Genomic DNA, 27948 nt, shown 5'->3' with positions numbered 1-27948 from the left:
AGCAGGGGGAGGTGTGCGTAAACCTCGGTTTGCGTGAAAAGTGTATGCGTGAACTATTTCGACATATATATTAGTCATTTATGCCTTCCAATACTCAAAATAGCTACTATATTTTTGAAACATTTTTTGTTTATAACTTTTTAATAAACAATGACCGCCGGCTAAAACCTTCTGAAGGTCACTCTGGAGGGTGACCTTGACAACATATGTCAAGGTCAAAGTCGTCGGTGAGGTTTGACCTAATATGCATATTTACCTTTAATTTAATCAACAAGTCTTCTTCACAGCATCATGGGCGGATAATGATTCTTTGAAATATAAATCTAATAATTCTTTCGTGAATTCTAGAGAAACTACAATAAACAAAGAAATATACTATATCATCATGTGTTATTTCTTCTTATTCTACATAACAACCTTTAAAAAGCGATAGTTATATCGAACAGCCTTATTGTATGAAGCTCTTTAGTGATTGAAAGAGTTACCCAAAAGAGTTAATTTATTAATGGTTAACATTTCACTTTTAAGACCAAATTTAAGTTTACTAAATAATGTAAGTAAATTTTTTACAATTACTTTCTCAAAAATAATTATTATTAATATGGTGATGAATTAAATTAATAGCGATATTTTTAATTTTTGTTAGTATTTGCTTGATTTGTACTTATATTATGTTCGTCATAGATTTAAAAAATGAATGAACGCCAGAACACTTTTGATTTCTTTTATCTTAAATCTAATTTGTAAGGCAAGCTTTCAAGAAGAAAATGCGATTTTTCAAGCGTAAGATTAATAAGAATTATCTGTTTAATGATTCTAGTACTAAAGCTTTCTTAAAGAGAAAAAAAATTGTGATTAAATTCTTTGTAATTATGGTTCTTAATGGATTAAGTATTAATTTAGTTTTCGCGTAAAGGGGTAAATACCCATTCCTGGAGCATTAATTCCCGTTGCAAATTACGATCTTAAAATAATATATATTTACAATCGTATTGTAACTGCGAAATAAAATTAAGCGAGGTATAGACGGACTGCTACACGCACGATTTATATAGTCGTATATCGATGAATGCGTACGATCACCAGACAGTGCATTTATTCGGGGGGTTCATTTTTGTTCCGAGTGGACAGCGAAACGCCTCTACAAACGCTTGAGAATTCATCATTACACTGTTGATTCTGGAAACGTAATCGGTCGTTATCCCTTATGCTTCCTCTTACGAGAAGATTTCAAATTTCATAAATAGAGAAGAGAAAAATAAGAGAAATCATCGAATACCTTTCAGGGTGAGGAGAATGATAGTCGGACTCGACCGAGAAAACGTAGGCCTCGATAGTCGTATTAACACAGTGTACCTGAAAGCATAACGGTGCCGATACATTAAGAAATATTTGTGCTCGTATTTAATTAAATCGTATATATAAATCTGATATTATGTAAAAGATCAAAATAAATATATAATATATAAATATATAAATTATTATACATATATATATATATACATAATAATTTTTTAATTTATATTATACTTAGGCTTGATTTTTTACATGACAAAAAATTTATTTGCAACGTATACATTTATATAATATACTTATATGTATAATGTATCGGTGATAAAAGATATTCTTTGTTACTGTTAAGAAATATCTGAGAAGCAGTCGTATATATAATTTTATATCATATATATCATGTATCATATTTCATATATCATATAAAATAAAAATATAATATGAATATCATAATAAAAAGTTATAATATAATTTATCATATTATTTTATTATTTGTGTAGAATATATAGATCTGTACCTTAGAAGTAAAGAATCGTATATCCAGTTTTTGTCAAAATAAAGTTAATACATTTTTTCAATATACTAGGAGTTTAAATAATGATAAAGCGTCTTATGTCTATTTTATTACTAGTTTCTAAGATAAAATGTTTACAAAAAGTCGTATTGAAAATTTTTATAGTGCCTAATTTTTAAACCAGGTACAGCATGTTATTGACAGTTGTACTACTAAACATGTCAGTTAAATTACTTTATTATATATATATATATATGTCTTTATTTCAGCTATACGCCAAAAAAGGACTCTTGGTTTACAATTCTACTTAACACACACACACACACATCCACACGTCAAACATCATTCTTCTTTACAAACAAGCCGCAGTACATTATTATTTACATTATTATTATTGTTTACAGCCATTATCTTTTTTATAGCATTCCTTTCTCCTTTTTCATAATCTATTTAGCACCTTTCCTTTTTCTATTCTAAAGTCATCGCATATATTCTCTAATCGTTCTCCGTTTATTCCTACCTAAATTCTCAAACCACATACTTGTGATGTTGCACTCGCTTATATAACGCTCTAAGTTGTCCCTACCTGATTTGCAGAATCTACACTTCGTATCTTCTTCGTCAAGCCAGTATTTATTTGTGTCCTTTAAATTGCCGCACCTTAATTTTACCATCGCTCTAATCTCATCTCCTGTTTTTACATTATCCAAGTTTGCTCTTAATAAATAACTCGGTGTTTTGTTGCTCGTCTCTATTTCTTTGTACCTTGAATTATACCTTGCCTCTACTATTTTACTGTTTATTATTTGCCCTTGAATGTCCTGTTTCCTTATTCTTACTAAGCCTTCAGTATATTTTTACCTTCATTATTTAATTCTTTTATTACTTCAGAGCTCCAACCATTGTTATTATAAAACCTTTCTCGTTCCCGCAATTATATAAATCCTTTTTCTTTTTATCCATTGTGTCCTTTTCATCCCAACATGCCTTTACTAAACTTCCGTCTTTTTTCTCTTTGCTTCTTTTCTTGAACCTTATGGCTCTTATACCCCAACAGATTTTAAGTTTCCCTAATCTTAGTTCCCTTAGTATTACATACCTCGGTGTGCAAAAATCTAGTCTAAATACCCATCTTACGTAATCCAACATGACTTTTTCCAACTCCTTTTTTTCACTCCACCCCCATATCTCTGCTCCGTATTCCATCACACTTTTCACTAAGTACTTAAAAAGCGTCCATCTCCTGCTAAAATCATCATCTTTACATAATCTTTCTCCTAAACCCCAGACCCTGTTTGCCGCGATTCTTTTTTTCTTTTTTAGTTCTTTTATATGATCGACATAATTACCTTTCCTATTAAACGTGAAACCCAGATATTGGGTCCTGCTTTACACCTTTCTTCAGTTTCTTCGTCTTGAAGCACCTTGTAAACCCATCCTTCGTCCTTATTGTCACCTCCGTCTCTTTGTAAATTTCTTTTATCCTGTTTGTTAAACTGCGATCCACTCGTTTCTCTTCCATTATCTTCCATAAAATTCCTCTGTCAACGTTGTTGAATGCTGCCCTTAGATCCACAAATATTGCAAAAATCTTGTCTTTCCCAATTGCCATACCTTTCTCCTTCTCTTTTTGCACTATATATGGTTCAAGATAAATATGTTATTCATCGTAGACTTCCCTTTCCTAAAGCCGGCTTGGCTGTCAGGTATCATTCTCTCCATTATTTCCTCCAATCTGTTCTTTAGAATTTCCGCATATACCTTGTATGCAGTGCACAGCAGAGAGATCCCTCTATAGTTGTCTGTTCTCTTTTTATCCCCCTTTTTATATAAGGGGACAACTATACTTGTTCGCCATTTGGTCGAAATTTTACCTTCCTTCCAAATGAGCTTTAACAGATCAGTTAGACCTCTTCTTACTGCTGCTTCACCATACAGCCATGTTTTTATTGGGATTCCATCGACACCTGCAGCTTTGCCTAACTTCATGTTCCTGACTGCCCTCACTATCTCCTCTTCTTGCAACTCCCTTTCTGTATTTTGAACCTGTTCCTCATTTCTTTCTTCGTTCCCGTGTCATGCACCCCCAACGCCTCTTTCCTTCCTTCTATCTCTGTCCCACCTAACAACTCCATGAAGTAACTTCTTCAGGTCTCTTTCGGAATATTGTTCTCTTTCCATTCTTTCTTCTTTCTTCGACTGTTTATGTAGTTCCAAGTTAAATTACTTTATTAAAAACTTAATAAATCAAGGCGCTATATTTTTATTTTATATCTAAAAAAATATATTAATTTTCCTATTTTTAAAACTTTAAACCTTGTTTTCTCTAAATTTATAATAACAAGGATACGATTATTTACTTCTAAGGTACAGAGATATAAAAAGAAAGAGAAAATCGCTATGAATATTTGAGGAAGGGAACGAGTTACCTGTGCGGCACTTATGAAGAAGAGCTGACTTGGACGGAGTCCTTCTAATCCGGGGAGGCTCCGGTCCTTCCCGTTTGTCAGGGTGTACCAGGTCTTGTGAGCAATTTGCAGAGCACCGATATCCGCGACGTTCTCGTTTTTCGTCATGTTCCAATCGAACTGTGCGACAAAATTAAGAGAAAATAAGAACGGTTACGCTTGATCTTAATGAAAAAGTTGCGAACATCTTCTTTCGCTTTGGAGACACGTAAAGCTTACTTGCACGGCAACGTCGTTCCCGTAAGACTGGACCTTCCGCCAGAAACTCCTGGCGTAAAGTCGTGCGACGCATTCTATCCTGGTTTCCAATCGCTTCCAGGAGTTCGGCGTGACGCGAAGCAACTCGTCGACATCTCGGTCCGGCTCCATGGGCAGTCTACGACGGTGAAAATCAAAGGCATGGAGAATCTCGTGCGCGATGACCGATCCTAGCGTAGCGTGCACCGCAAAAGCCGGTCCGCCGTCCCACGACCATGCCCAGGATGTCATCATTGCCAATGGAATTCCTTTCATTTTTAACAAGGGCAACTTCAGTTAAATTGCCCGATACCGATTTTGCGTGCGACGTATAATAACAGTTCTTACCGATGGTGTTTGTGGAGGATTCGTAATAGGCGTGTACGGAGTAAGGGTAATGACATCTAAAAGCATAAATACACAATTTAGACAGAAAAATCTTGGAGAAAACAAAGCTAGAAAATAGCTCTCTCTCTTTCTCCTTCCCCTCTATATAATATTAATATAAAACACACAGGATTTCCCAGACCTGGACTAAATTTTACTTGTTCGGAATTTTCTATTTTCGATATTTAATTTTTCTAATTTTGATATTTAACTTTATAACTTAATAAAATAAAACTTTTCAGTATTAATATCTATTCAGGCACACAATACATATTCCTAAATCTTAGAGCTTCAAAATAAAAAAAGCAAGTCCAAAAATATTAATCTGAACCAGAGTTACAGCCTCTATCAAAGTTACATGTGTTTCCTAGACCCATGGTGTGTATGTTCTGGAAGCTTGTGTGTTTTAGGGATTAATAATCTAGATATTGACAAATTTAAATAAAATGTAAAACTTATAAAAAATAGAACAAAAGAAACAATGAGAGAACTATTTGATACAGTTAGGAGTTAAGTTTTTTTTTATTCATGGACCTCTATTAAAAATAAAAGGCTTAAATGAAAGTTTCTCTCACCTAATTATTGCGTTTCTTCGTAACGGACTTGGGTCTTGTAAGCTTCGCATCTGACGGAACCTTCTCAGGACAGTGGCGATAAAGTCGTCTGAGTCAATTACGACCTACGAGACAACGCTATTTAAGAAGGTTTGATCATTACTTTGTGAGTCAAAAATGCGACTGAAATAAATGTCATTACAGCGATCCCGAATTATATGCAATATTAATATAATAAATTGTAGATGCTAACTTACGTGCTATATTCTTCGTCAATTATTAGTGTATAGTATATTAACAAACATATACTAGGGTATGAGAGCGTCAACGACTCGGGAATCGCTTATTCTACGCTGGTACCTGAACTTATTTGTGACGATAAAGCCTTCAATCCACACGGTAAAATTCGATTTTTAAAGTCTTTACACAATCCTTGATGTTTAATCTATCAAATGCTAGTTTATTTCAAAGTCCTAGGAAAACTAATAAGTGTGTACTAAACCACTGATAATCTACCTCGGTGCGACTTTCTCCATAAGAGTTAGGCTAAAAGTGGTCAACTTCTGAATAATATTACAAAGGTAATTATGCATAAAAAGACCCCACCTGCCAATGACCTTGACCTTGACATATGTTGTCAAGGTCACCCTTCTGAGTGACCTTCAGAAGTTTTTAGCCGGCGGTCGTTATTCGTTAAAAAGTTATTAACAAAAGAAGTTTCAAAAATATAGCAGCTATTTTGAGTATTGAGAGGCATAAACGACCAACTTTCTCGCAAAATAAAGTATTCTCTGCTTTAACAAAAAAAGACTTCAATTTATCAACAATTTACTGCTTTAAATGTTGTGTTTTGGTAAAGCAGCGACTTTCTCGCGAAATAAAATATTCTCTGCTTTAACAAAAAGACTTCAATTTATCAACAATTTACTGCTTTAAATGTTGTGTTTTGGTAAAGCAGCAACTTTCTCGCGAAATAAAGTATTCACTGCATTAACAAAAAAATTTTAATTTATCAACAATTTACTGCTTTAAATGTTGTGTTTTGGTAAAGCAGCGAATTTCTCGCGAAATAAAGTATTCTCTGCTTTAACAAAAAGACTTCAATTTATCAACAATTTACTGCTTTAAATGTTGTGTTTTGGTAAAGCAGCAACTTTCTCGCGAAATAAAATATTCTCTGCTTTAACAAAAAGACTTCAATTCATTAACAATTTACTGGTTTAAATGTTGTGTTTTGGTAAAGCAGCGACTTTCTCGCGAAATAAAGCATTCTCAGCTTTAAAAAAAAAACGTAATATATATTAGTTGTTTATGCCTTCCAATACTGAAAATAGCTGCTTATATTTTCCAAACTTTTTTTGTTAATAACTTTTTAACGAATAAGGTCCGGCTAAAAACTTCTGAAGGTCACTCAGGAGAACCGACAAAATTCAATCTTTGCAATTGGTTTTTATGATAATTACAAAAAAATTAACTAATACAGGCTTTCGAGTAAGAGAAAGTCTTATGTAAAATTACAATTTAACCTCTATATGTTGGCCCAAATAACACTTCAGTAATGCTTTCTAACTCGAAATTACAATCGTCGAGCCTTTGAACAAGGTGTAGCATATTGTAGATGATGCATAAGATGTGAAAGACTTAAAGAATCGTGAATACTGGTGGATGAAGGTTTGTAGTGTCACAAAATAAGTTCATGCGTCCATCAGCGTAGAATAAGCGATTCCAGAGTTGACGCCTCTCAATACCCATAATTTGTTATTAATATTCTATACCACTAAACAAGTTACGAAGAATTAAGTAGTCAGACTACAATTCATTATTTTTTGTATATTCGGCACGCTTGCAAGACATACTTTCAACATTTTGTGACTCCAGTAAAATGATTCAATCTCGAATTTTCACATTTTATACGATATGTCAAGGTCAAGGTCATTGGCAAGTGGGATCTTTTTATGCATAATTACCAAAAAAATTAAGCCTCTATATAATACGAGGGCTTTCGAGTATAGAGAAAGCTTATTGTCACAAAGTGACAAGTTCTAACCTCTATAATGTTGGCCCAAATAAGCAACTTCGAGTAAGCTTTCTATACTCGAAAGCCATCGTAGAGCCTTTTGAACAACTAGCATATTTGATAGATGATACATCAAGAATTGTGTAAAGACTTTAAAAATCGGACTTTACTGTGTGGATTGAAGGTTTTATCGTCACAAAATAAGTTCAGGTCTCAGCGTAGAATAAGCGATTCCCGAGTTGACGCCTCTCATACCCCAGTATATTTGTTATTAATATTCTATACACTAATAATAATTGACGAAGAATATAGCACGTAAGCAGCATCTACAATTATTATACTAATATTGCATATAATTTGGGATCGCTGTAATGACATTTATTTCAATCGCATTTTTGACTCACAAGTAATAATGATCAAACCTCCTCGAATTAGATCCACATTTCTATACGAAGAGGGAGAACCTATCTTTTCCGTTTTAATCGAGTCTCAATAAGTTCAATATGTATCTGTGTGTAAAAGATGAAGATAATCGCTTTCACCTTGGCCATCTCATGTGCCAGCAAGGTGTCATTGTAGAAATCAGGCGACACGTGAAATCGACCTCGTAAGGAATTTAGTTTCTGCAACGCTTGCGTCCTGGTCTCGTCGTCTAGCCACGACTTCACTAATATACGCTCAGCTATCGTCTCTTTCACGCGTTTGAACAACGCAGTCACCTACGGGACAATATAGCGATTATTATTAAATCAAAACGAGGATTTACACGACAAAGATATTATCCTTAACCGTTTCAACGCTTCGAGAAATATGAGGTGCATATGCAAGACCGTACCTAATAGTTAGGGAGCTGGTGGCCAAAATTCCTATATGATTTGTTCATGTGGCAGACATTATTAATAGCGATAATTGTACCATAAGAAACATTAAGGATCGCGTCTGCCACCATGGTAGCGCTGCGTTGTCAATTGACAGCGCTTCGAATTTGTATAAAAAAAATAGGGTATTATATGATTTGTTCATGTCTGCCTCTGAGGCTGATGTTCAGAATCCTTCTGAAAACAAAGAAAATCGAAGAGGCAGACATCCAAGGCTCTGACTTTTGTAGTAATCAATTTTTTAAGTTTTTTTTATGATTTAAAAAAGTGTATATGAAGTGTACACTTGGCAGACTTGAATTGTTCGATTAAAGACAATTTAAAGGACCACAGAAAAATGGTCTGCCAGCATGTTGCTTCTGCGTTGTCAATTGACAGCACTTCAAAAATGTTAAAAAAAAGTGTGCTATATCATGTGCTCATGTCTGCCTCTTGGACTGATGTTTAGATTTTTTATAAAAACAAAGAAAATCGATGAGGCTGACATCCAGGCCTCTGATATTCCAAAGGCAGACCATTTGAATTTTTTTTTGAAAAACGACGCTCGCGCCAAGCTACAAGTAAAAAATTCTACGTCTACAAAATATCAATGAAAATAATTAATGTTACATATAAGCAATCGATAGGAGCGATTTTCAAAACATTTCAAATATTCGAGTTCTATAAGTCTGTTAACTGGGTTCAAAGGAGAACAACTGTCCCGGTTGTATAGCGACGTCATAGCAGAAATTGAAGATCCCGAAGATCGCTCAGGTACAAATTTTTTCATTTAGATGTATAATGTAAATTTTATGCTATAAATCTTCTTGAATTTTTTTTCCTTTGTAATACTTGCCATCGAACAGCCACCGCGTCTCTAGATTATGTTCGTACGTGAAACACAAATTTAAACACGTTATGTATTTTTTAGATGAAGAAGGTGATATGAACGAAAGTGCTGACATCAGTTATCAATCGGGTTCAAAAAACCGGTACAGTATCTCGGACGACAGCGATGACGACGCTTTTTTAAATTTTTTTTTTTTTTTTTTTACTTTAAAGACAATAAACTATTAATAATAACAATAAACTATATACTATTAATAAACTATAAACTATTAATAATAACAATAATCAGCCGTAATATCCGCTTTCCCTTGATTCCATGAATTTCAAAAAATGTATGTACAGCTCAAAATCAGTGAGCAAAATGTCTGCCAAATTTTTTTCGTATTCAGGGAGTCATAATGAATCGAATAGACGCAACTAGAACCATGAACAAATGACTTAGTAGAGCTTTTTTTTTTTAATTTTTACAACTACGTCCCGTGATAATGCACAGCCCTGAGTGTCTGCCTCATGGATTATCTTCGTTTTCAGGATGATTTTGACCATCAGCCCCAGAGGCAGACATGAACAAATGATTTAGTACCCTCTTTTTTTACAAATTTGAAGTGCTGTAATGCAAAAACGCAGCGACGTAAGACCTTAATTGACTGGACCAAATCGATTCGTATTGATCTAAACTTTAATCCCTATTGATATGAAACATGAACAAATCATATACCGATTTGGCCACCAGCTCCCTAACTATAACGTCGCTCAAGCGGCGAATAAGTAGAGTTCGTTCGCGTTTCAAATTCGTATTAAACTTGTAACTAATCCAGGAATAGGTTCCTGATTTTTTTTTGCATAAATGGTCACCTGAGGTAATTTTTACACCCCAATTAAAAGTCGTCGGATCGTTATTAATTTCATATTGCATATTTTTAATTGCCTATAATTTATTACTATTTGAGGACGATAGATGTACTCAACATTTTCTAAAAAACGTAAAAAAAAATATATATATATATTTAAAAAACGAAAGAAGCACATACATTAAAATTATTGTGACATGAGCTTCATTTTTTCAATTACTGTGTAAAAATCATCTCAAGCGCACCCTTTATCCCGGATTAAAGAGTAATTAAAAAATTGACGGAAGGGAAGTATTACCCTGTCGACCAGAATTTCTAAGTTATACTTTGGAGTGTACTGCCGCACGTAGAGCGCACTGACCGCCTCGCCGAATACGCTTCTGGTCAGTTGGTAGCAAGGGGCTTCCCAATCCTTGACGGCGGTGACGTTCGCAATGTCGTGCCACGTGTCCATCGCGTAGAGCAACAGCAATCCGTTATGAATAATCCTTCGTGATTTATCATAATTACGATTAGGTATTAATCGATATACGAGGTACAGTGTACGTTATAATTATGACTAGCTAATCAATACGAGATATACGTCTCGAGCAAACTACATGATTATTTATCATTAATATAGATAAGATATTAATATAAATTGATAAATGTTAGTATTATATTAAATATTAATTAGTACACGTATTATGTATAACGTATGTATTATTCACAATATCATATATTCTATTGCATTGTTGAATATCGATTCTCTCGGTTTCCCAACTAGCCCATCGTGGAATCGATCGCTCCCGGATTTATTATGTTCCATTATCGACATTCAACCCCTAGATTTCCAGAGAGAAAAAGAGAGAGAGAGAGAGCTCAGGTTCGGCAAAGGACTCGGTTTCGTATCACGAAGGTATAATATACATGCACGAATTGTTATTACGCGTGCGAAATTACAACGATATGGAAAATCCGTACCGTTTGGAGGAGCGATTCAATAGCTTGCCAAGGCTGCGAAAGTAACGTGGAGCCGTAATGTAGACGTAAATCTGCTGGTCCTTGGATGCGACGTACGTCGGCGGTCGTACGCGATTCGTGTCATTATTATCGCCGTGCAGATCGGCGCCGTTCTCACGATAGCGTAACGTAGTATTCAGCAGCGATCTCCAGTTTATCTGTCCCAGGATCGTCAGATCAAACAATCCTCTTTTATTTTTTGAGAGAAGGAAGATCGATCAAGAGATCAATAAAAAAAAGAGAGAGGGGGCTGATCGATGCTTAAAAGACCGGAAAAAGATATATTTAAGAGCACCCTCGATCTACTGCGAGCCGAAGAGTAAGGGTATCCAAATCCAACTATAATACAAGTCAAACGAGCCAATACATCTTATTGCTAGTTATAGATTCAAACTAACGAGTTTAATCTGAGCACCGTTTACAATCGGCTTCTATTATATAGTTATCGTTTACGATGAGAATTCTTCACATATATCTTCTTTGCTAACGATCGAACGTAGCGGAATTTCGTGTAGCTAAAGAGCTCGTGATATATCAAGCTGGTACTTACGTAACCAAAGCTTTCTTGGAGATAAGTAACGTTGTAAGTGACGTATACCCTCTGTTCAACGTCCACCCAATTGTACAAGTCTTTGTGCTTCGGATAAATCTAAAGATAATAGGATACGCGCGCTTTATTCGCTATTTAATTCATGTAAAATGGTGGCGATAGAGTCTCTCACCTTCTCGAGCGATGAGCAAAACTGCAAAAGTAGATCCGTTTCCGACGATTGTTCCTTAGGATCCATATTTTTTGGCAAGAACCCTCGGACGATCTCTCGAATTTTACGCGATCTTTGTACGTCTCTGTTTTTCTAGAAAAACATACCGCGGCGTATTTACGTGAAAAAAATACAGACAAGATATTAAATTTTTAAAAAAGAAGCGTCTTAAAAGCGCCGAAGAATTTAGAGATGTATATTAACTTTTCTTTTTTTTTTATTACCGTGCAAAATTTCGAGCCAGGATCGTCGAATGGTCCTTACCTGGTCATCTGCGAGAAACTCATAATTCTGGTGCTTGGCAGGAAAATCAAGATATACGGATGATTTTGTGCGATCGTAAAGATCTACGTCGACGTATAAGTCGAAGAGGGGCGCGCCATTTACTTTCAGCAATGCAGAGATTAGAGAGGTGATGTCGGTCGATTCCGCGCTTTTTGGCAAAAGATAACCACCAAGTTCGTTCAATAGTTCGTAAACTGAAAGAGGGAACACATTAACCCTGCCTTATCGTTTTACGGGGCGTACTTCGTCAATAATATCAATAGGGGACGCATATTTTGCGTAATTAAAAAGATTGTATTTGATTTATCAAAATTAAAATAATTAAACGATTATCGAGAAATTTTTAATAGATCTGCCCTCATCCGATTTTTATTGAGATGGTCTACCAAATATTAATAATATAAAAGAATCTACGAGCTTAATGACTGATTATTTGCATAAAATTATATTTCACTCGATTGATTGAATTTTATTCAATTGATCGAAACTCTGCAAATGATAGAATAACAATTGTTAAGAGATTGTTCAGGTCTGTTTGGTTGTTGGATATCCGAATTTCATTTTGATGTCTAGAAAATTTTAATTAATACGATATGTTTTTAATAATAAAAGATAACTACGATATCAGCTATTTGTGAGCCGAAGTATCATGTGTAACTTTCTTTTTACCAGGTGTAAAATTTACGGGTTTCTTCTTAAAGTCTCGACAAGTATCGTAAAACTGCCCAAGCTTCTCGAAAGCAGCGACCATTTGCCCCGTCTCGTTTGTCAGCGTTTCTAAAACAATAATACTCGCGATTAAGATGATTTCCTGGAAGGAAACGTCGTTACTGTTCGCGAAAAAAGCTTAACTAAGGGGCAAGGCACACTACTGGCTAAAGATCTCTCTCAGATGATCTGATTAGACAAGCCGGGGGTAATTCGTCGACCTTGAATCACGCGAATAAGCGTTTCGAAGGTTGCGTAAAAGTGAGAGAGGGTTTTAGAGAGGCGTCCCGCCGTTCCCGCGGTAAGCAAACCGGCGTAACACACGTATGTACGTATATCGATTAATGTGCATTATTTATAGTAACGGCAAGTCGGCCGTTCGATTTCACCTCGCATCAGAGTCCGATAACTTTTCATCGAACGGCACAATCCTTTCCGCTCGTTTCCTCCGTTTTTTTCCGGAGGATACAAGCGTGCGAAGGTGTGGAGGAGACTTCCGGGGGAGACAGCTGCTCGGACCTCGTTCCGTGCGTCACGAGCTCATCGTCCCACGCGCGGTTCATTCGAGACAGCGCCCAAGCTTTCGATCCCGTCAACTCAATATCGTTTCTTCGTATCGTAGTCGATGCTTATCCATCTCCCCTTTAAGTTTCGATCCCCGAACCGAGTTATATTATCCTGACGACGCGACGGGGCGATCCATACGCGAGTACGCGAACGTAGTTGGTGCCAGTCGCTCGGCGCCAGTCGCGCCGGCGACACCACTACCACCACCACTACCACTATTATCGTGTCCACGATAGATTCTTACACGAAATTGAGGTCGTGTTCTCTGTCCAGACTCTCCCATTTGAATCTTTGCCATTGGAGATTAATATGTCGCCAATTACACCCGTCTCCCTCACCCCGTAAATCCACTTTCTTTCCTTTTTTTTCCTTTTCCTCATCGACACGAGGATCGCACAATAGTTGCGACGAAAAGAGGACAAAGAAAATCGATAGAATTGCCGAGATATCGTCGTTATCGTAACACAATGCTTCGATATTCAATACGCTCTTTAGGATCGTCGAACGTAATGTAATAAAGAAGAATTGTAAAGGAATTTCTACAAAACTGTGTAAAAAAAAGTCTACAAAGTGCGGAGACGTTTAATCGTCTCATATAGACTACTCCAATTTAATCGTATTATGTGTAATAAAATCACTGATCTATTTTAGCCCAATAAAGTACGCATGGTCCCAACTTTGGGAAATTAAAGAAAAATTTTATGACTGCACTTATCCTAACCCAATTGCGATGAAAAAGTCTATGCGTGTATACAGTGGGGTCCGCCCCTCTAACGGAGGCTACATCTCTAAAAAAACTAACCTAACCCAACTCAATTGTTGTATAATGAAAAATTCATTACTTATATCAAAAAGTTGGTTACAGTTACTAGTAAAATTGATAAATATATATGCTATAATTTATCGTAGATTTATTACCATCGTATATTGAAAATTATGCACAATAACCGATAATTATAAATACATATACAATTACCGATTTTATCACTTTTACGGTAACATATATATCACATAGAATCGACTTTAGTCGATAAATGTGCTATCATAAAAAATTTTTTTATTGATTTCCCGAAGTTGGGACCACGCGCACTTTATTCCTCACATCTAAAACAATTACTTAAGTATGTGTAAAACTTTAGGTCGATCGTGACCAGGGGTCATGCGGAAATACACCCAAAAATAGTTTTAATTACAATTAGGTCAAACAAGTATTTATTTTTTCTAAAAAAAAAAAAGCTGTGTTTTGTACATCACGTATTTAACTCTCTTTTTACACGGTAGATACGTTCCGCGTAAAAAAAAATCGCGTTATTTGGAAGAAAACATATTATAAAAATGTGGCTATTTAAAACAGTTTTCTTTTTACATGATTTTTTTCACTCAGTATGCATACTACCATTTGAAAAGTGCTTGTATTTAGACCAACTATATGTGATAAAAAAAAACTTTGTAACATGTATTGAGAGGAAAAATATGCGCATGCATGCTGTTTTATATTGAGAACTATTTACATGACTGCAAGTAACACTACCCAAATGTACATCGCCGATTTTGATAATTTTTGAATATGTTGTAGTAGACGTAAAAATAAGATATACGTATTTTTTTTTATCGGCGGAAAACCATATTTACACCCCTTTGAATTTATGGGTATCAATTTAATTGTTTTGTATATAAGGATTTAGTATTTTCGGCCCAAACCAAATAAAATAGTTGCATCATGAAGAGATATGAAAAATGAAAAATTTTCGACTCGGTTCGATTATTTTTAGAGGGTAAAACACCCCCTATATTTGAAACAAAAATTTAAAAAATGCCCAGATAATTGCAAATGTTATTGAAAAATTTTGAAAAAAATATATGTTACACTCGCATCCAAAACAAAAGTGAGACTGTTTGAGGGTTTAAGGGTGACCGCTCTTTTATCGAATTTCTTACGTAACATTTAAATTTATCCCGAAATAATGGTAAACAGTTTCATTTATCGTCAAATTAATTAATATTTACAAATTAGTCTGATCAACCCTTCAATTCTATAAGGGGGTAAGGGAAAACCTACCCTTAATAAGAGTAAGAAACCAGGATCGTGGCCCTTAGCATTACCCAGCATCACGACGGGAACGTAGCCGTGTGGGTCCCATTTTATTTTATTTTTTGTATATTTTGTTATATTTTGTTTTTTGTCCTTTTTTATTTGTTTACTGTTTTGTAATTTTTTTGTGTTTTTATTTGTATGTTGTTTTTTAATTTTTATATTTGTATTTTAACAATTCAAAAAAAAATTAAATTAATTAAATGTTACATTATAACTAACTTTAGAGAGAGTAATATTAATTAATGGCTATTCTTTATAGTCTTTACAATAATGAGGGACGCTTTGATTGCTGGGATCAAAAAAGTGAGTAAAACATATAATAATGTGTACATACACCAAGCGCACCCAATTAAAGCATTATCTTCATAATACTTGCAGAATGTATCACAATTTTCAAAACAATATCGGACAAGAGTCTTGCATTTAGGTGGTTTTTCTCGAATATATCCACTTTTATACCATGCATATTTAAACATGTTTACAAACCTGGCTGAAGAAAACTGGTTATGAATCAGCGACTGAAGTTTTAATACATTGTTTCTTGCATGTAAATTGACATCAAAGCCATACAAAATTACCACATGTGAAAAAAGTTTTAAAAGATTTTTCCATGGTCTGAACCTATAAACATCTAGGGGTTGAATTATACCAGTTGTCCCAGCAGGAATTGTAAAGATATTGACATCTGTGCTTTCTAGACAAACGTTGTCATAATTTTTCTTTGTTTGTTTTGTCCATGAATCTAAACATAAATCCGATTGTTTATCAACCACAGATAAGTAAATATCTTTGTACCATTGAACTGCCAGGTCAGATGATAATTTCCCAGATTTTGAAGGTACTACGACAATATTTTCTGCTTTTTACATATTCATTTCAACAACAAGTCCGAACTGCCCTTCCATTTCTTGTAAAACAATAAATAAAGGCGACTTGAGTAATCTACTAGCTGATACAATCGATTGTATGGTATAGCTATGTGTTAATGAATTCTTCGATTGTGTTAAACATTCAACTTTTGCTGTTCCTTTAAAGGATATCCCTGGTAACCATCTCCGATAGAAAACGATAAAAAAATTTCTTATCGTTTTTAATACGGTTAGTGAATCGTTTATTTACGGTACTCTATCAGAAACTCACGTTACAAAATACTTGGGATCCTATCGTAAATGTCTTATCAGCTATACATCAGTTTTTATCGTTTTTAATATGGTTAGTGAATCGTTTATTTACGGTACTCTATCAGAAACTCACGTTACAAAATACTTGGAATCTTATCGTAAATGTCTTCTCAGCTGCACATCAGTTTCTATCGTTTTTAATATGGTTAGTGAATCGTTTATTTACGGTACTCTATCAGAAACTCACGTTACAAAATACTTGGAATCCTATTGTAAATATCTTATCAGCTATATATCAGTTTCTATCGTTTTTAATATAATTAGTGAATCATTTATTTACGGTATTTTATCAGAAACTCACGTTGCAAAATACTTGGGATTCTATCGGAAATTTCTTATTACCTTTATATCGGTCTCAATCAGTTTTTAACATAATTGAAGTTTCGTTTATTCACGATACTCTATAAGAAATTCTCGATACAATACACATGGGCTTGCATCCTAAATTTCTTATTAGTGGTGCATCGGTTTTTATAATTTTTAATGATATTAAAGTAGCTATAATTGTCTTTTTAATATGGTTAATAGTGAACCGCTCATTTACGATGCCCTGTCAGAAAAAAATTGGAAAAATTTGAAATTTCTCAGCTATATATCAAATCAGTCAGAACATCTTTAGATGTTTGCTACTCTGCATGCCACCGGATTATAACCGTGTAAAAGAAAAATAAACCGTATCAGAGATCTTTCTATGATAAAGAAAGAACTGCATTTTTTTTTAAATAATTAAGCTTCCACCTTTGCGACAACAGCACCAGGAAGCCAAGGGCCAAAATTTTCACGGTTATTAGAGAAATAAAAACAACATTTACATTAGAAACGTCTTATTTAAAATTGCACTAAAATACAAATAAAATATTTTATTATTTTAATCTTAATAACAAATCACACACACACACACACACACACACACACACACACACACACACACACACACACACACACACACACACACACACACACACACACACACACACACACATAAAAATACTTCGACGAACTTTGTTTTCGAAGATGATAAGTTGTATGTCGGAAAATCCTGATAAGAAACGATAGATGTGTCGGTTCGGTTAAGTCGTATAAATATCGACGAGATGTCTATCGTTTTAACCTTATAAAAACATATGCAAAATAGAAGGTTTTCAAACGATTCAATTTATATCATTAATATACGATAGAAAACGAACCGATTTGCTGCCGTACAGAAAATGATAAGTTGTATGTCGGAAAATCCTGATAAGAAACGATAGATGTATCGGTTCGGTTAAATCGTATAAATATCGACGAGATGTCTATCGTTTTAACTTTATACAAACATATACAAAGTAGAAGGTTTTCAAACGATTCAATTTATATCATTAATATACGATAGAAAACGAACCGATTTGCTGCCATAAAGAAGATGATAAGTTGTATGTCAGAAAATCCTGATAAGAAACGATAGATGTATCGGTTCGGTTAAGTCATATAAATATCGATAGGATGTCTATCATTTTATTCTTATATATTCGTATTAATGCATACGGTAAAATTATTACCATAAATAACGATACATATTATATCGTGTATATACGATTGATTCAGATGGGCAATAATTGTACATATAAAAAACGATTCATAACTATAAAATTTGTATAGTTATTTTGTTATTCGGACCTAAAACGATAGAAACCGATTTGATTCAATTAATGTTTTATCTGTCTTCTAAATATGCAACGATAGAACCGATAAGATACGATTAAATACGATACAGATATAGCCGTTTTTAATCGTTTTCTATCGGATATGGTTACCAGGGTAATGTTCGTCCTGCATGTGATTCATAATTAAAACCAGACTGATCTGAATTATAAACATTATCAGCTCCTAATAATGAGATTTGCTCCCTAATTTTGGATACAAATTGATTTGCTTCTTGTACTAAATCATCTTTCTTTGATAAAACGTTTGGGTAGTGAATTTATTAATTTTTCTGGATACGATTCCGTGTTTTATTTTAAAATTGTGAATCCACTTTGATGAAGCCGTGAAAAGTTCTCGAGGTAGTTGTACTTCATTTCTTGCATTTAAGGACGTTCTCCGGTGGCAGTTGTGCTCAACTCAGACTCACGGAGTAATGATATGGTTGACAACTACTTCCGTGCGTAAAAGTCTGAAACTCGTCTAGCCGCGCAGTTTTACTCGATCTGGCAAATTTTTGTTCCGTTTCCATTTCTCCAATACCAATCATAAATGAGTACGTTCTACTTGTTTATTGAGCATTTTAAAAGTAAATAATAATGAATTATAAAGAAAAAATATTAAATAATTTGATTTAAATAACGTTGCCCATAAGATCTTGACGTTCTCTACTTAACCTATATGTCGCAGCGGTAGCAACGTTGCCAAGTCTCGCAGTGATCTCTCCCTCTTTCTGCCTCCGAGCAGACAAAAATTATGTCCGATAGTGTTCTTTAGACGACTATTTCTCAAAAATAAATACCGCTTGCTATATCGAACTTTATTGTCACACGTTACTAATAATATGAAGCATCTTATACTATTTTTTTTTTTAAATTCTAAGAAAACTGTACTTATTATTCATTAAAATGTCCGTGTCGAGAGAGCTTAACATAGGGATCCCGTGTTAAAAATCGGAACATTAAAGCTGAATATCTCGAATTTTAGTACCGCAAGGGGCATTGAATAAAACGCCTACGTATAAAATGCGTTTAATTAAAAATATACTGAAAGTTTAAAAAAATAATCGGAACTTTGAAGCTGAATATCTCAAATTTTAGTACCGCAAGGGGCATTGAATAAAACGCCTACGTATAAAACGCGTTTAATTAAACATATACTGAAAGTTTAAGAAAAATTCTAAGAAAACGAATTTGCCGGTGAACGTCCTTAAAGCCCATCTCTTAATATCAATATCATGAATTGGTATTAACTTCAAATGTGCATTTTGAAACTGTTTCATGACATATTTGCTAATTTTCAATAATTTTTCGTTTCTTGTGCCACCTTCTTTTATTTGCTTTTCCCATCTATATAACATTGTAATATTTTGAACTTCTTTAAATTTACTTCGTACACATTCAAATTTTAAATTTTTCTTTGTACCAGAATGCCAATATTGAACAGCTTTTTCTTTATATTCGAAATCTATCATGCTTTTAACTTTTTTATTATCATTAATAATAGCGTTATAATCATCATGGAAATCTTCTTCAATTGCATGGATTTCAGGAAGCGCAGTATTATCTTCGCAACATAAAGTGGTATAACTTTCAAATATCAAGGCAGAATCAATGGAGTCTTTAATTATATTCTCCAATTGTGACGCAAAAGCTCTCTCATCATCATTAATAGCTGAATCAATATTATATTGTGGATAATTAAAAGCTTCTTGTAACAATTTTAAAATGTTTTTTACATTCATCGCTTGCCTCGTAGACCGATAGCCTCGCTTGTTCCTGAGCTATTGCCTTGTCCCCACTTCTTCGCTCGCGCCTTTTGTTTACATGAGATGCCCCGAGCCCATTTCTACTATTCGCTTTCCAGGACATGTATGTTCGAATCATTCGCAAATCTTATTGTACATTTGATACATCAGTGGCCTATTCATCCAAATCTGTCTAATCGCTTGTTTAAAAAAATATTCGTAAAATTGAGTAAATATTGTTTCATATTCATATTCACATTTACACTCACATTCACATTCACATCCTGCAGTCCATATTTCAAAGAAGAAAGTTTCTCGGACAATCGCGTTGGTCGTAAGGGTTTCAACGGTGTTCTAATCTCGATTAAATTAATTTAAAAATCAGTAAACACCTTAAGCTCACCAATTACGTATTTTTATACCGAAAACGTATACCAAAAAATGACGATGAATGTAAAAAACATTTTAAAATTGTTACAAGAAGCTTTTAATTATCCACAATATAATATTGATTCAGCTATTAATGATGATGAGAGAGCTTTTGCGTCACAATTGGAGAATATAATTAAAGACTCCATTGATTCTGCCTTGATATTTGAAAGTTATACCACTTTATGTTGCGAAGATAATACTGCGCTTCCTGAAATTCATGCAATTGAAGAAGATTTCCATGATGATTATAACGCTATTATTAATGATAATAAAAAAGTTAAAAGCATGATAGATTTCGAATATAAAGAAAAAGCTGTTCAATATTGGCATTCTGGTACAAAGAAAAATTTAAAATTTGAATGTGTACGAAGTAAATTTAAAGAAGTTCAAAATATTACAATGTTATATAGATGGGATAAGCAAATAAAAGAAGGTGGCACAAGAAACGAAAAATTATTGAAAATTAGCAAATATGTCATGAAACAGTTTCAAAATGCACATTTGAAGTTAATACCAATTCATGATATTGATATTAAGAGATGGGCTTTAAATGCAAGAAATGAAGTACAACTATCTCGAGAACTTTTCACGGCTTCATCAAAGTGGATTCACAATTTTAAAATAAAACACGGAATCGTATCTAGAAAAATTAATAAATTCACTACCCAAACGTTTTATCAAAAAAAGATGATTTAGTACAAGAAGCAAATCAATTTGTATCCAAAATTAGGGAGCAAATCTCATTATTAGGAGCTGATAATGTTTATAATTCAGATCAGTCTGGTTTTAATTATGAATCACATGCAGGACGAACATTATCCTTTAAAAAAACAGCAAAAGTTGAATGTTTAACACAATCGAAGAATTCATTAACACATAGCTATACCGCTATACCATACAACCGATTGTATCAGCTAGTAGATTACTCAAGTCGCCTTTATTTATTGTTTTACAAGAAACGGGTGGGCAGTTCGGACTTGTTGTTGAAATAAATATGTAAAAAGCAGAAAATATTGTCGTAGTACCTTCAAAATCTGGGAAATTATCATCTGACCTGACAGTTCAATGGTACAAAGATATTTACTTATCTGTGGTTGATAAACAATCGGTTTTATGTTTAGATTCGTGGACAGGACAAACAAAGAAAAATTTTGACAACGTTTGTCTAGAAGGCAAAGATGTCAATATTTTTACAATTCCTGCTGGGACAACTATAGTATGATTCAACCCCTAGATGTTTATGGGTTCAGACCATGGAAAAATCTTTTAAAACTTTTTTTACATGTGGTAATTTTGTATGGCTTTGATGTCAATTTACATGCAAGAAACAATGTATTAAAACTTCAGTCGCTGATTCATAACCAGTTTTCTTCAGCCAGGTTTGTAAACATGTTTAAATATGCATAATATAAAAGTGGATATATTCGAGAAAAACCACCTAAATGCAAGACTCCTGTCCGATACTGTTTTGAAAATTGTGATACATCCTGCAAGTATTTTGAAGATAATGCTTTAATTAGGTGCGCTTGGTGTACACATTATATATGTTTTACGCACTTTTTTGATCCCAGCAATCAAAGTGTCCCTCATTATTGTAAAGACTATAAAGAATAGCCATTAATTAATATTACTCTCTCTAAAGTTAGTTATAATGTAACATTTAATTAATTTAATTTTTTTTGAATTGTTAAAATACAAATATAAAAATTAAAAAACAACATACAAATAAAAACACAAAAAAATTACAAAACAATAAACAAATAAAAAAGGACAAAAAACAAAAAAAATAAAATAAAATGGGACCCACACGGCTACGTCCCCGTCGTGGTGCTGGGTAATGCTAAGGGCCACGATCCTGGTTTCTTACTCTTATTAAGGGTAGGTTTTCCCTTACCCCCTTATAGAATTAAAGGGTTGATCAGACTAATTTGTAAATATTAATTAATTTGACGATAAATGAAACTGTTTACCATTATTTCGGGATAAATTTAAATGTTACGTAAGAAATTCGATAAAAGGGCGGTCACCCTTAAACCCTCAAACAGTCTCACTTTTGTTTTGGATGCGAGTGTAACATATATTTTTTTTAAAATTTTTTAATAACATTTGCAATTATCTGGGCATTTTTTAAATTTTTGTTTTAAATATAGGGGGTGGTTTACCCCCTAAAAATGATCGAACCGAGTCAAAAATTTTTCATTTTTTATATCTTTTCATGATGCAACTATTTTATTTGGTTCGGGCCGAAAATACTAAATCCTTATATACAAAACAATTAAATCGATACCCATAAATTCAAAGGGGTGTAAATATGGTTTTCCGCCGATAAAAAAAATATGTATGTCTTATTTTTACGTCTACTACAACATATTCAAAAATTATCAAAATCGGCGATTTACATTTGGGTAGTGTTACTTTGAAAAGAATAAGGGCGAACGAACAACGTATGAATGATAATCGAATCATGATTGACAATGACAACCGAACTGCTGAAATATGATTGAAAAATATAGTCTGTCTAGGGTATCACGCTCGCTTTTTTAACATAATACAATATATGGAGGGACATGTGTCCAATTGAAAAATTTTCATTAATTTATCATTAGTAGGAATTTAAATTAAGGTCTGCACCTATACACAAGCAAGATTAAAATAATTTGTCGAAGAACAGCGTTATTTAGAAAAATCATGTAAAAAGACGAGTTGGATTGCAATTATTTAAATGACTCCTATACCTACTCGCCGCTTCTATATCCTTATTTGATGACGTCAGAAGCGAGAAATTACATGCCAAAAATTATTGCGATTACGTTGAAATAAAAAGATATATCCATAAAATGCAATTGTAATTGATTCAGCACATTTGTAAAATATACCGAACAGTTTTCTTTGGTTTTTAATCAATATATAATTAGATGTAAAATAAAAAATGAAAGAAAATAAATTAAAAAAGTAGATTGCATGCCACGTTAATTTTATATATGGTTATTTAGTGATTATTAAAGCCAAAGGAAAATGTTCGGTATATCTTACAAATGTGCTGATGAATCAATTACAATTGCGCGTTTTACGGACATATCTTTTTATTTCAACGTAAAATCGCAAGAATTTTTGGCACGCAATTTCTCGCTTCTGACGTCATCAAACAAGGATAGAAGCGGCGAGTAAACAAGAGCCTTACTTAATTGCAAGACATTACGCGATTACGGCATTGTGAATCCATTAAAAGTTGAGTGAACAAATAGTATATTTCTTTTTTTTTTATTTTTATTACTTTAATTAAATAAAAAAATAAATTTAATAAGACTATACATAAATTTACTGAGAAGATAATGCGAGAAAAAGAATGGAACTCTTTTACCTCGCGGAACGCGATCTTCGCTTCTGCTTCGGCGAAGCTATTGGAGTTTTTGAAATTAACGATTAAAACTTGCGAAATTGTTGCGTTTGAAATTTTTTGAACGAATCTAGAAAGAGAGGTGGAAATCCGCAAGGAAGTAAGTCGAGAACTGTGCGAAACGCTCACTGTGTATACGCTCGTCGATTTGCGCCTGGAGTATATTGAAGCTCGCGCTCGGCTGATAGGGCTGCTGATCGCGGAAGCCACCGCAAGCGAACTTGTAAAAGTCCTTGCAAGGATCGACGCCACGTTTCATAGATGTTAGAATTCTCTTCGAGGCTTCCACGCAAACGTCCGTGTCGCAAACACCCTCGGGCCCATCTCGCTCTCTGACGCAAGCTTCATCCTGAAATCGCAGTCGTTAGCTTTGCTTTAACAAATTCAGTCTTCCCCCGAGAAAAGATGCCTATTTCTCGCTCCTAAAAATATCCAGATTTCAATTTATTGTACGAGTGCCTGAGAAAGAACAAATACCTTTTGTCGTCTTGTTACCTCCTGTATTTTTCAAACGGTTAATTTCTTTGAGCCATTTTATGACAGATATATAGATACAATGTAATAAATAATAATATATTAATAATAAATAATTAGTTATTATACGTCAAAAATAAATTTGATTCTGTCAAATTATGACTTCTCTCGATATTTTCTCTTGGACAGTTTTCGTGCCTCGTTAGACAAAGATAATACTTTAAATGTTTATTACTATAATATCTTTGACTCCAACAAAAAGTTCGCAATCAAATGATCGCGTTCAAACGTGATTTAGAAAAATGTACAAGCATAAATGTCAAGATAAGAAGTAAAGCCCTGACCTCAGCCGAGGATGAGCCTTCTATTTCGCCTCGAAACCTTACCTACCGATACGGCTTCACTTTCTGCTGGCGTGTATTGGCATATACATGTATCACCTCGAGTAATCGTTGAGTTATCGTAAGCGCGATTTCCGTTTTGTTGTTTGATTTCGTGATTTTACACGCGCAAAGAAAATGACGAATTTGCGACTTAAGAGGGTATTCAAAAGTCGTAAAAAAGGTATTTTTTAGGAATTTTTTGTTGAGAAACACGAGAAAGGTGAATAACGTTAAACTCTCTATGTTCTCTCTTTCAGCCTTATTTTATAAATATATTTGTATTTGCTAGTAACAAATAAATAACAAAAACACTCTTCTTTTTTATGTTATATATCTTGGTCACTAGGAGCTCGTAAAATAAAGAATGCATACACGGAGAGAAATTTTGTTATATTTTACCCTTAAATTCACTACAAACTTGGGACAACTTGGCAACCAAGAAATTTTTAAAATATACAAAAGACATTTTACAAACAACATGATAAAAATTACCAAGCAGATTGGTAAATTTTGAAATATTATTGAAATTTCAAATTTTCTAGATATATTTTAGTAAAATTAATCAAACATATTTTATATTTTAATGTAATAGATATATTTTTTATTATGGTAGTGGTAGATATTAATCAGAATAGCTCGCATAAAATTCTTGGTGGTACATGTTGTCCCACAACTACCATAATTTCAGAGTAAATTTTAACAGAAAATTCTCTCCGTGTATAAACGTAAAATGACAAATGAATCTAGCTGTTCTGGATATCTAAAACGCAAAAACCAAAAATTTTCTTATTCAGGAAAAATGTAGCTACCTGAACTAGAATAAACATTATATGTTTATTAGTATTTCCTTTTTTTAAATACTAATAAAATTTTGAGGAAAAACTATATTTTTAATTAAAAAAACCGCTATTTTGTCCAGAATGGAAATATTGATTCAGTTGTAGTTCTGACGGTAGCTGTACTTTTCCTGAAATAAGAAAATTTTGGTTTTTGCGCGTTTCAGATACCTAGAACAACTAGAATCATTTACACTGTTTATGTGCGTTTTTTCTTGTTGAGGATATAACAAAAAAGAGGAGAGCGTTTTTACTTAAAAAATTAAATATATTCTTAAAATAAGGCTAAAAGAACATGTAAAGTTTCACATTATTCGCTTTTTTGTTTCCCTACAAGAAATACCTTTTATGTACGAACTTTCAAACCAAAAAATACCCTCTTAAGGGGATGCTGGAGACAGGTCTGTTTTACCGCGATATTTTCAGGCACAAATCTTTTGATTTATTTCACCAAATTAAAAATTTTTTGTCCAGATTTAAAGTATGGACAATAACAAAGACTGATGCAGACACCATTTGCGTATGAAAAACAAAAAGACATTAGAAAATTACAGTTTTATTTTCGATTCTGCTGCGATTCTGCGACTCATAACAACATTTGCTGCACATAAAAGTTTTAGACTGTGTACGTATACAAAAACCTTGCAGCAGTCACGAAAATACAATAAAAAAGGATCTTGTGCTTGCAGAAATGAGCTGCGAGCTTTAGTATAAGAGAAAAGTTCATTTGAAAATTTCATATGCACATGTTACGCGTCTCCCCGAATTTAGCCAAAAACATACGAATCAGTATAACGGGTAGTTCTAGAGCAGGCGTTCTGTATGTATGTGTAAGAATCAGTGAGCACTTCTTTATCGACGCTGATCGAGTTCGCCTGCGGCTCCAGCATCCCCTTAAGCGATTCTCCCCTTCTCTCTTTTCAATTCGTGACAATTCTCTCGTTACTCAATCGTTATAGAGATCAGGGCGAATTTGCGACGCAAGGGCAAGTCACTGATTACGGGAATCCGGCGCGTTTGTTGCTAAACGTCAACTTTTCTCACGTCAACTTTTACCTTGAAGTTAAACGCTACGATCGATGAAAATTACTTCAAGCAACTACTAATCTTCCTGGCTGCATAAATAACATTATTTATTCGCGTCACTTTGCACGCTCTTCGCACACATTTGCAAGTATACCTCGTGCGTTATAGCTCACGGGGCACGTCTCCTTGTAATCTCAGTGGCGATTTATGTTTTTAATTTCTCAACAGGCTCTTGTATGATTCGCATTCGCCTTCTATTTTTACGCGTCATGATGTCACGTATGCAAATAAGTACGCGGGAGGATATGGATAGTAGCTTTGCGCGTAAGTTCTGTGCGAAGAAGTGCTATTTCGAAAAGCTTTGAATGAAGAATATATATAGATATTCTGCGAACAGCAGAACTTCTATTAAATAGCAGAAATTTATTTAAAAACGAAATAGAGTTAGGAAATAAAAGTCGATATAATATCGTTGAACGCGCAAATCTCTGGATGCTACGGAAGCCCGATAATGACGTTGTATTTATTCATATATGAGTCAACGAAACGCGACGAGTCACGGCATAGAATCCTTTTTTTCATACGTCTCCAGAATCGGAAGATGAATTCCAGACTTAATCCCCGAAACTGCCTCGCATTCGCGAAAACACTTTTTCCTCTTTCGCCCCGTTTTATGCATTGCGGATACGGAAGAAGAGACGATCGTTAAAGACGGAGAGGACACCCACCAATGGCGCACATTTGCGCGGCTGCTCCCCTTCCGGCAAGGTCGTGATAAGGAAAAGCACCGGGCTGGTGACCAGCAGACTAGTGACCAGCATCATAGCGAAGGTGAGCAGCGCCTTGTGCACGGCCTTGCTCCTCCGTACCCAGTAACAGGGCACGCAACATATCCATGTGCCCTGGTGCGTCGAACGCTCCACGTGCACCATCGGCTCGTCCGGTAGCCCGGAACCGGCGGCCTCCTCCGTGCCCCCGATACCGCTGGTAGCCACGGTCGCGCCGTGCGCCCCCCCGCGCGCGCCCGCCCCGCTGGCGCATAAATTGCGGGGGCTCAAGGGCAACCGCGCGCTCGCGTCGCCGCGTAATCTACCACCCCCACCCCCACCGCCACGACCCCCACTCCCACCACCACCGCCGCCACCAGCACCAGCACCACCACCAGCACGGGCCCCGCGGACCGCACGGCCCCCGTAACCTTGGCTCACCGTGCACAGAGCCACATTTGCCGGGTTCCGCCGGACGTCCTGTCCCTAAATCCTGAGCCCGCGTCGAGGCCGACCGTCGTTCCGCGCCCTCCGGGCGGCCTGCCGACCTTCGCCGGCACGAGGATGATGTTGATTGAACGAT

The 27948-nt window shown here is 34.8% G+C and overlaps 1 protein-coding gene and 1 pseudogene across 2 annotated transcripts; both read right to left on the bottom strand.

Annotated features, from left to right (window-relative positions):
• Window positions 1-90: 90 nt before the first annotated feature.
• Window positions 91-27697, bottom strand: LOC143908261 (neprilysin-1). Of its 2 annotated transcripts, XM_077425761.1 has the most exons (15): window positions 27327-27697; window positions 24009-24228; window positions 12742-12849; window positions 12052-12266; window positions 11749-11880; window positions 11577-11675; window positions 10988-11184; window positions 10323-10512; window positions 8010-8186; window positions 5472-5575; window positions 4858-4913; window positions 4492-4778; window positions 4234-4392; window positions 1280-1356; window positions 91-1179 (listed from the first exon to the last, which is right to left on the bottom strand). In XM_077425761.1, exons 1-15 carry the CDS (start codon window positions 27528-27530, stop codon window positions 1080-1082), a joined length of 2325 nt encoding a protein of 774 aa, XP_077281887.1. In that variant the 5' UTR covers window positions 27531-27697; the 3' UTR covers window positions 91-1079. The 2 variants fall into 2 exon arrangements, with proteins under 2 accessions (XP_077281887.1, XP_077281888.1); XM_077425762.1 differs by lacking the exons at window positions 24009-24228; window positions 27327-27697 and adding an exon at window positions 13170-13968.
• LOC143908244 (uncharacterized) lies at window positions 16306-18835 on the bottom strand (annotated as a pseudogene).
• Window positions 27698-27948: the final 251 nt, after the last annotated feature.

Source organism: Temnothorax americanus, unplaced genomic scaffold (assembly GCF_048541705.1).
Source record: "Temnothorax americanus isolate GAGA-0224 unplaced genomic scaffold, ASM4854170v1 Scaffold90, whole genome shotgun sequence".
Classification (NCBI taxonomy): domain Eukaryota; kingdom Metazoa; phylum Arthropoda; class Insecta; order Hymenoptera; family Formicidae; genus Temnothorax; species Temnothorax americanus.
Note: the sequence above shows the minus strand (reverse complement) of the source record. Positions and strands in the feature narration are given on the sequence as shown.

Bases quoted from the DNA above. Each gene is read 5' to 3' on its own strand.
- LOC143908261 (XM_077425761.1), bottom strand. From the start codon at position 27,530: ATGGTGCACGTGGAGCGTTCGACGCACCAGGGCACATGGATATGTTGC. The intron at 4,779-4,857 runs GTAAGAACTGTT...TAAAAATGAAAG, and splicing joins ATCCTCCACAAACACCATCG to GAATTCCATTGGCAATGATG. The intron at 1,180-1,279 runs GTATTCGATGAT...TTACGTTTCCAG, and splicing joins CATTCTCCTCACCCTGAAAG to AATCAACAGTGTAATGATGA.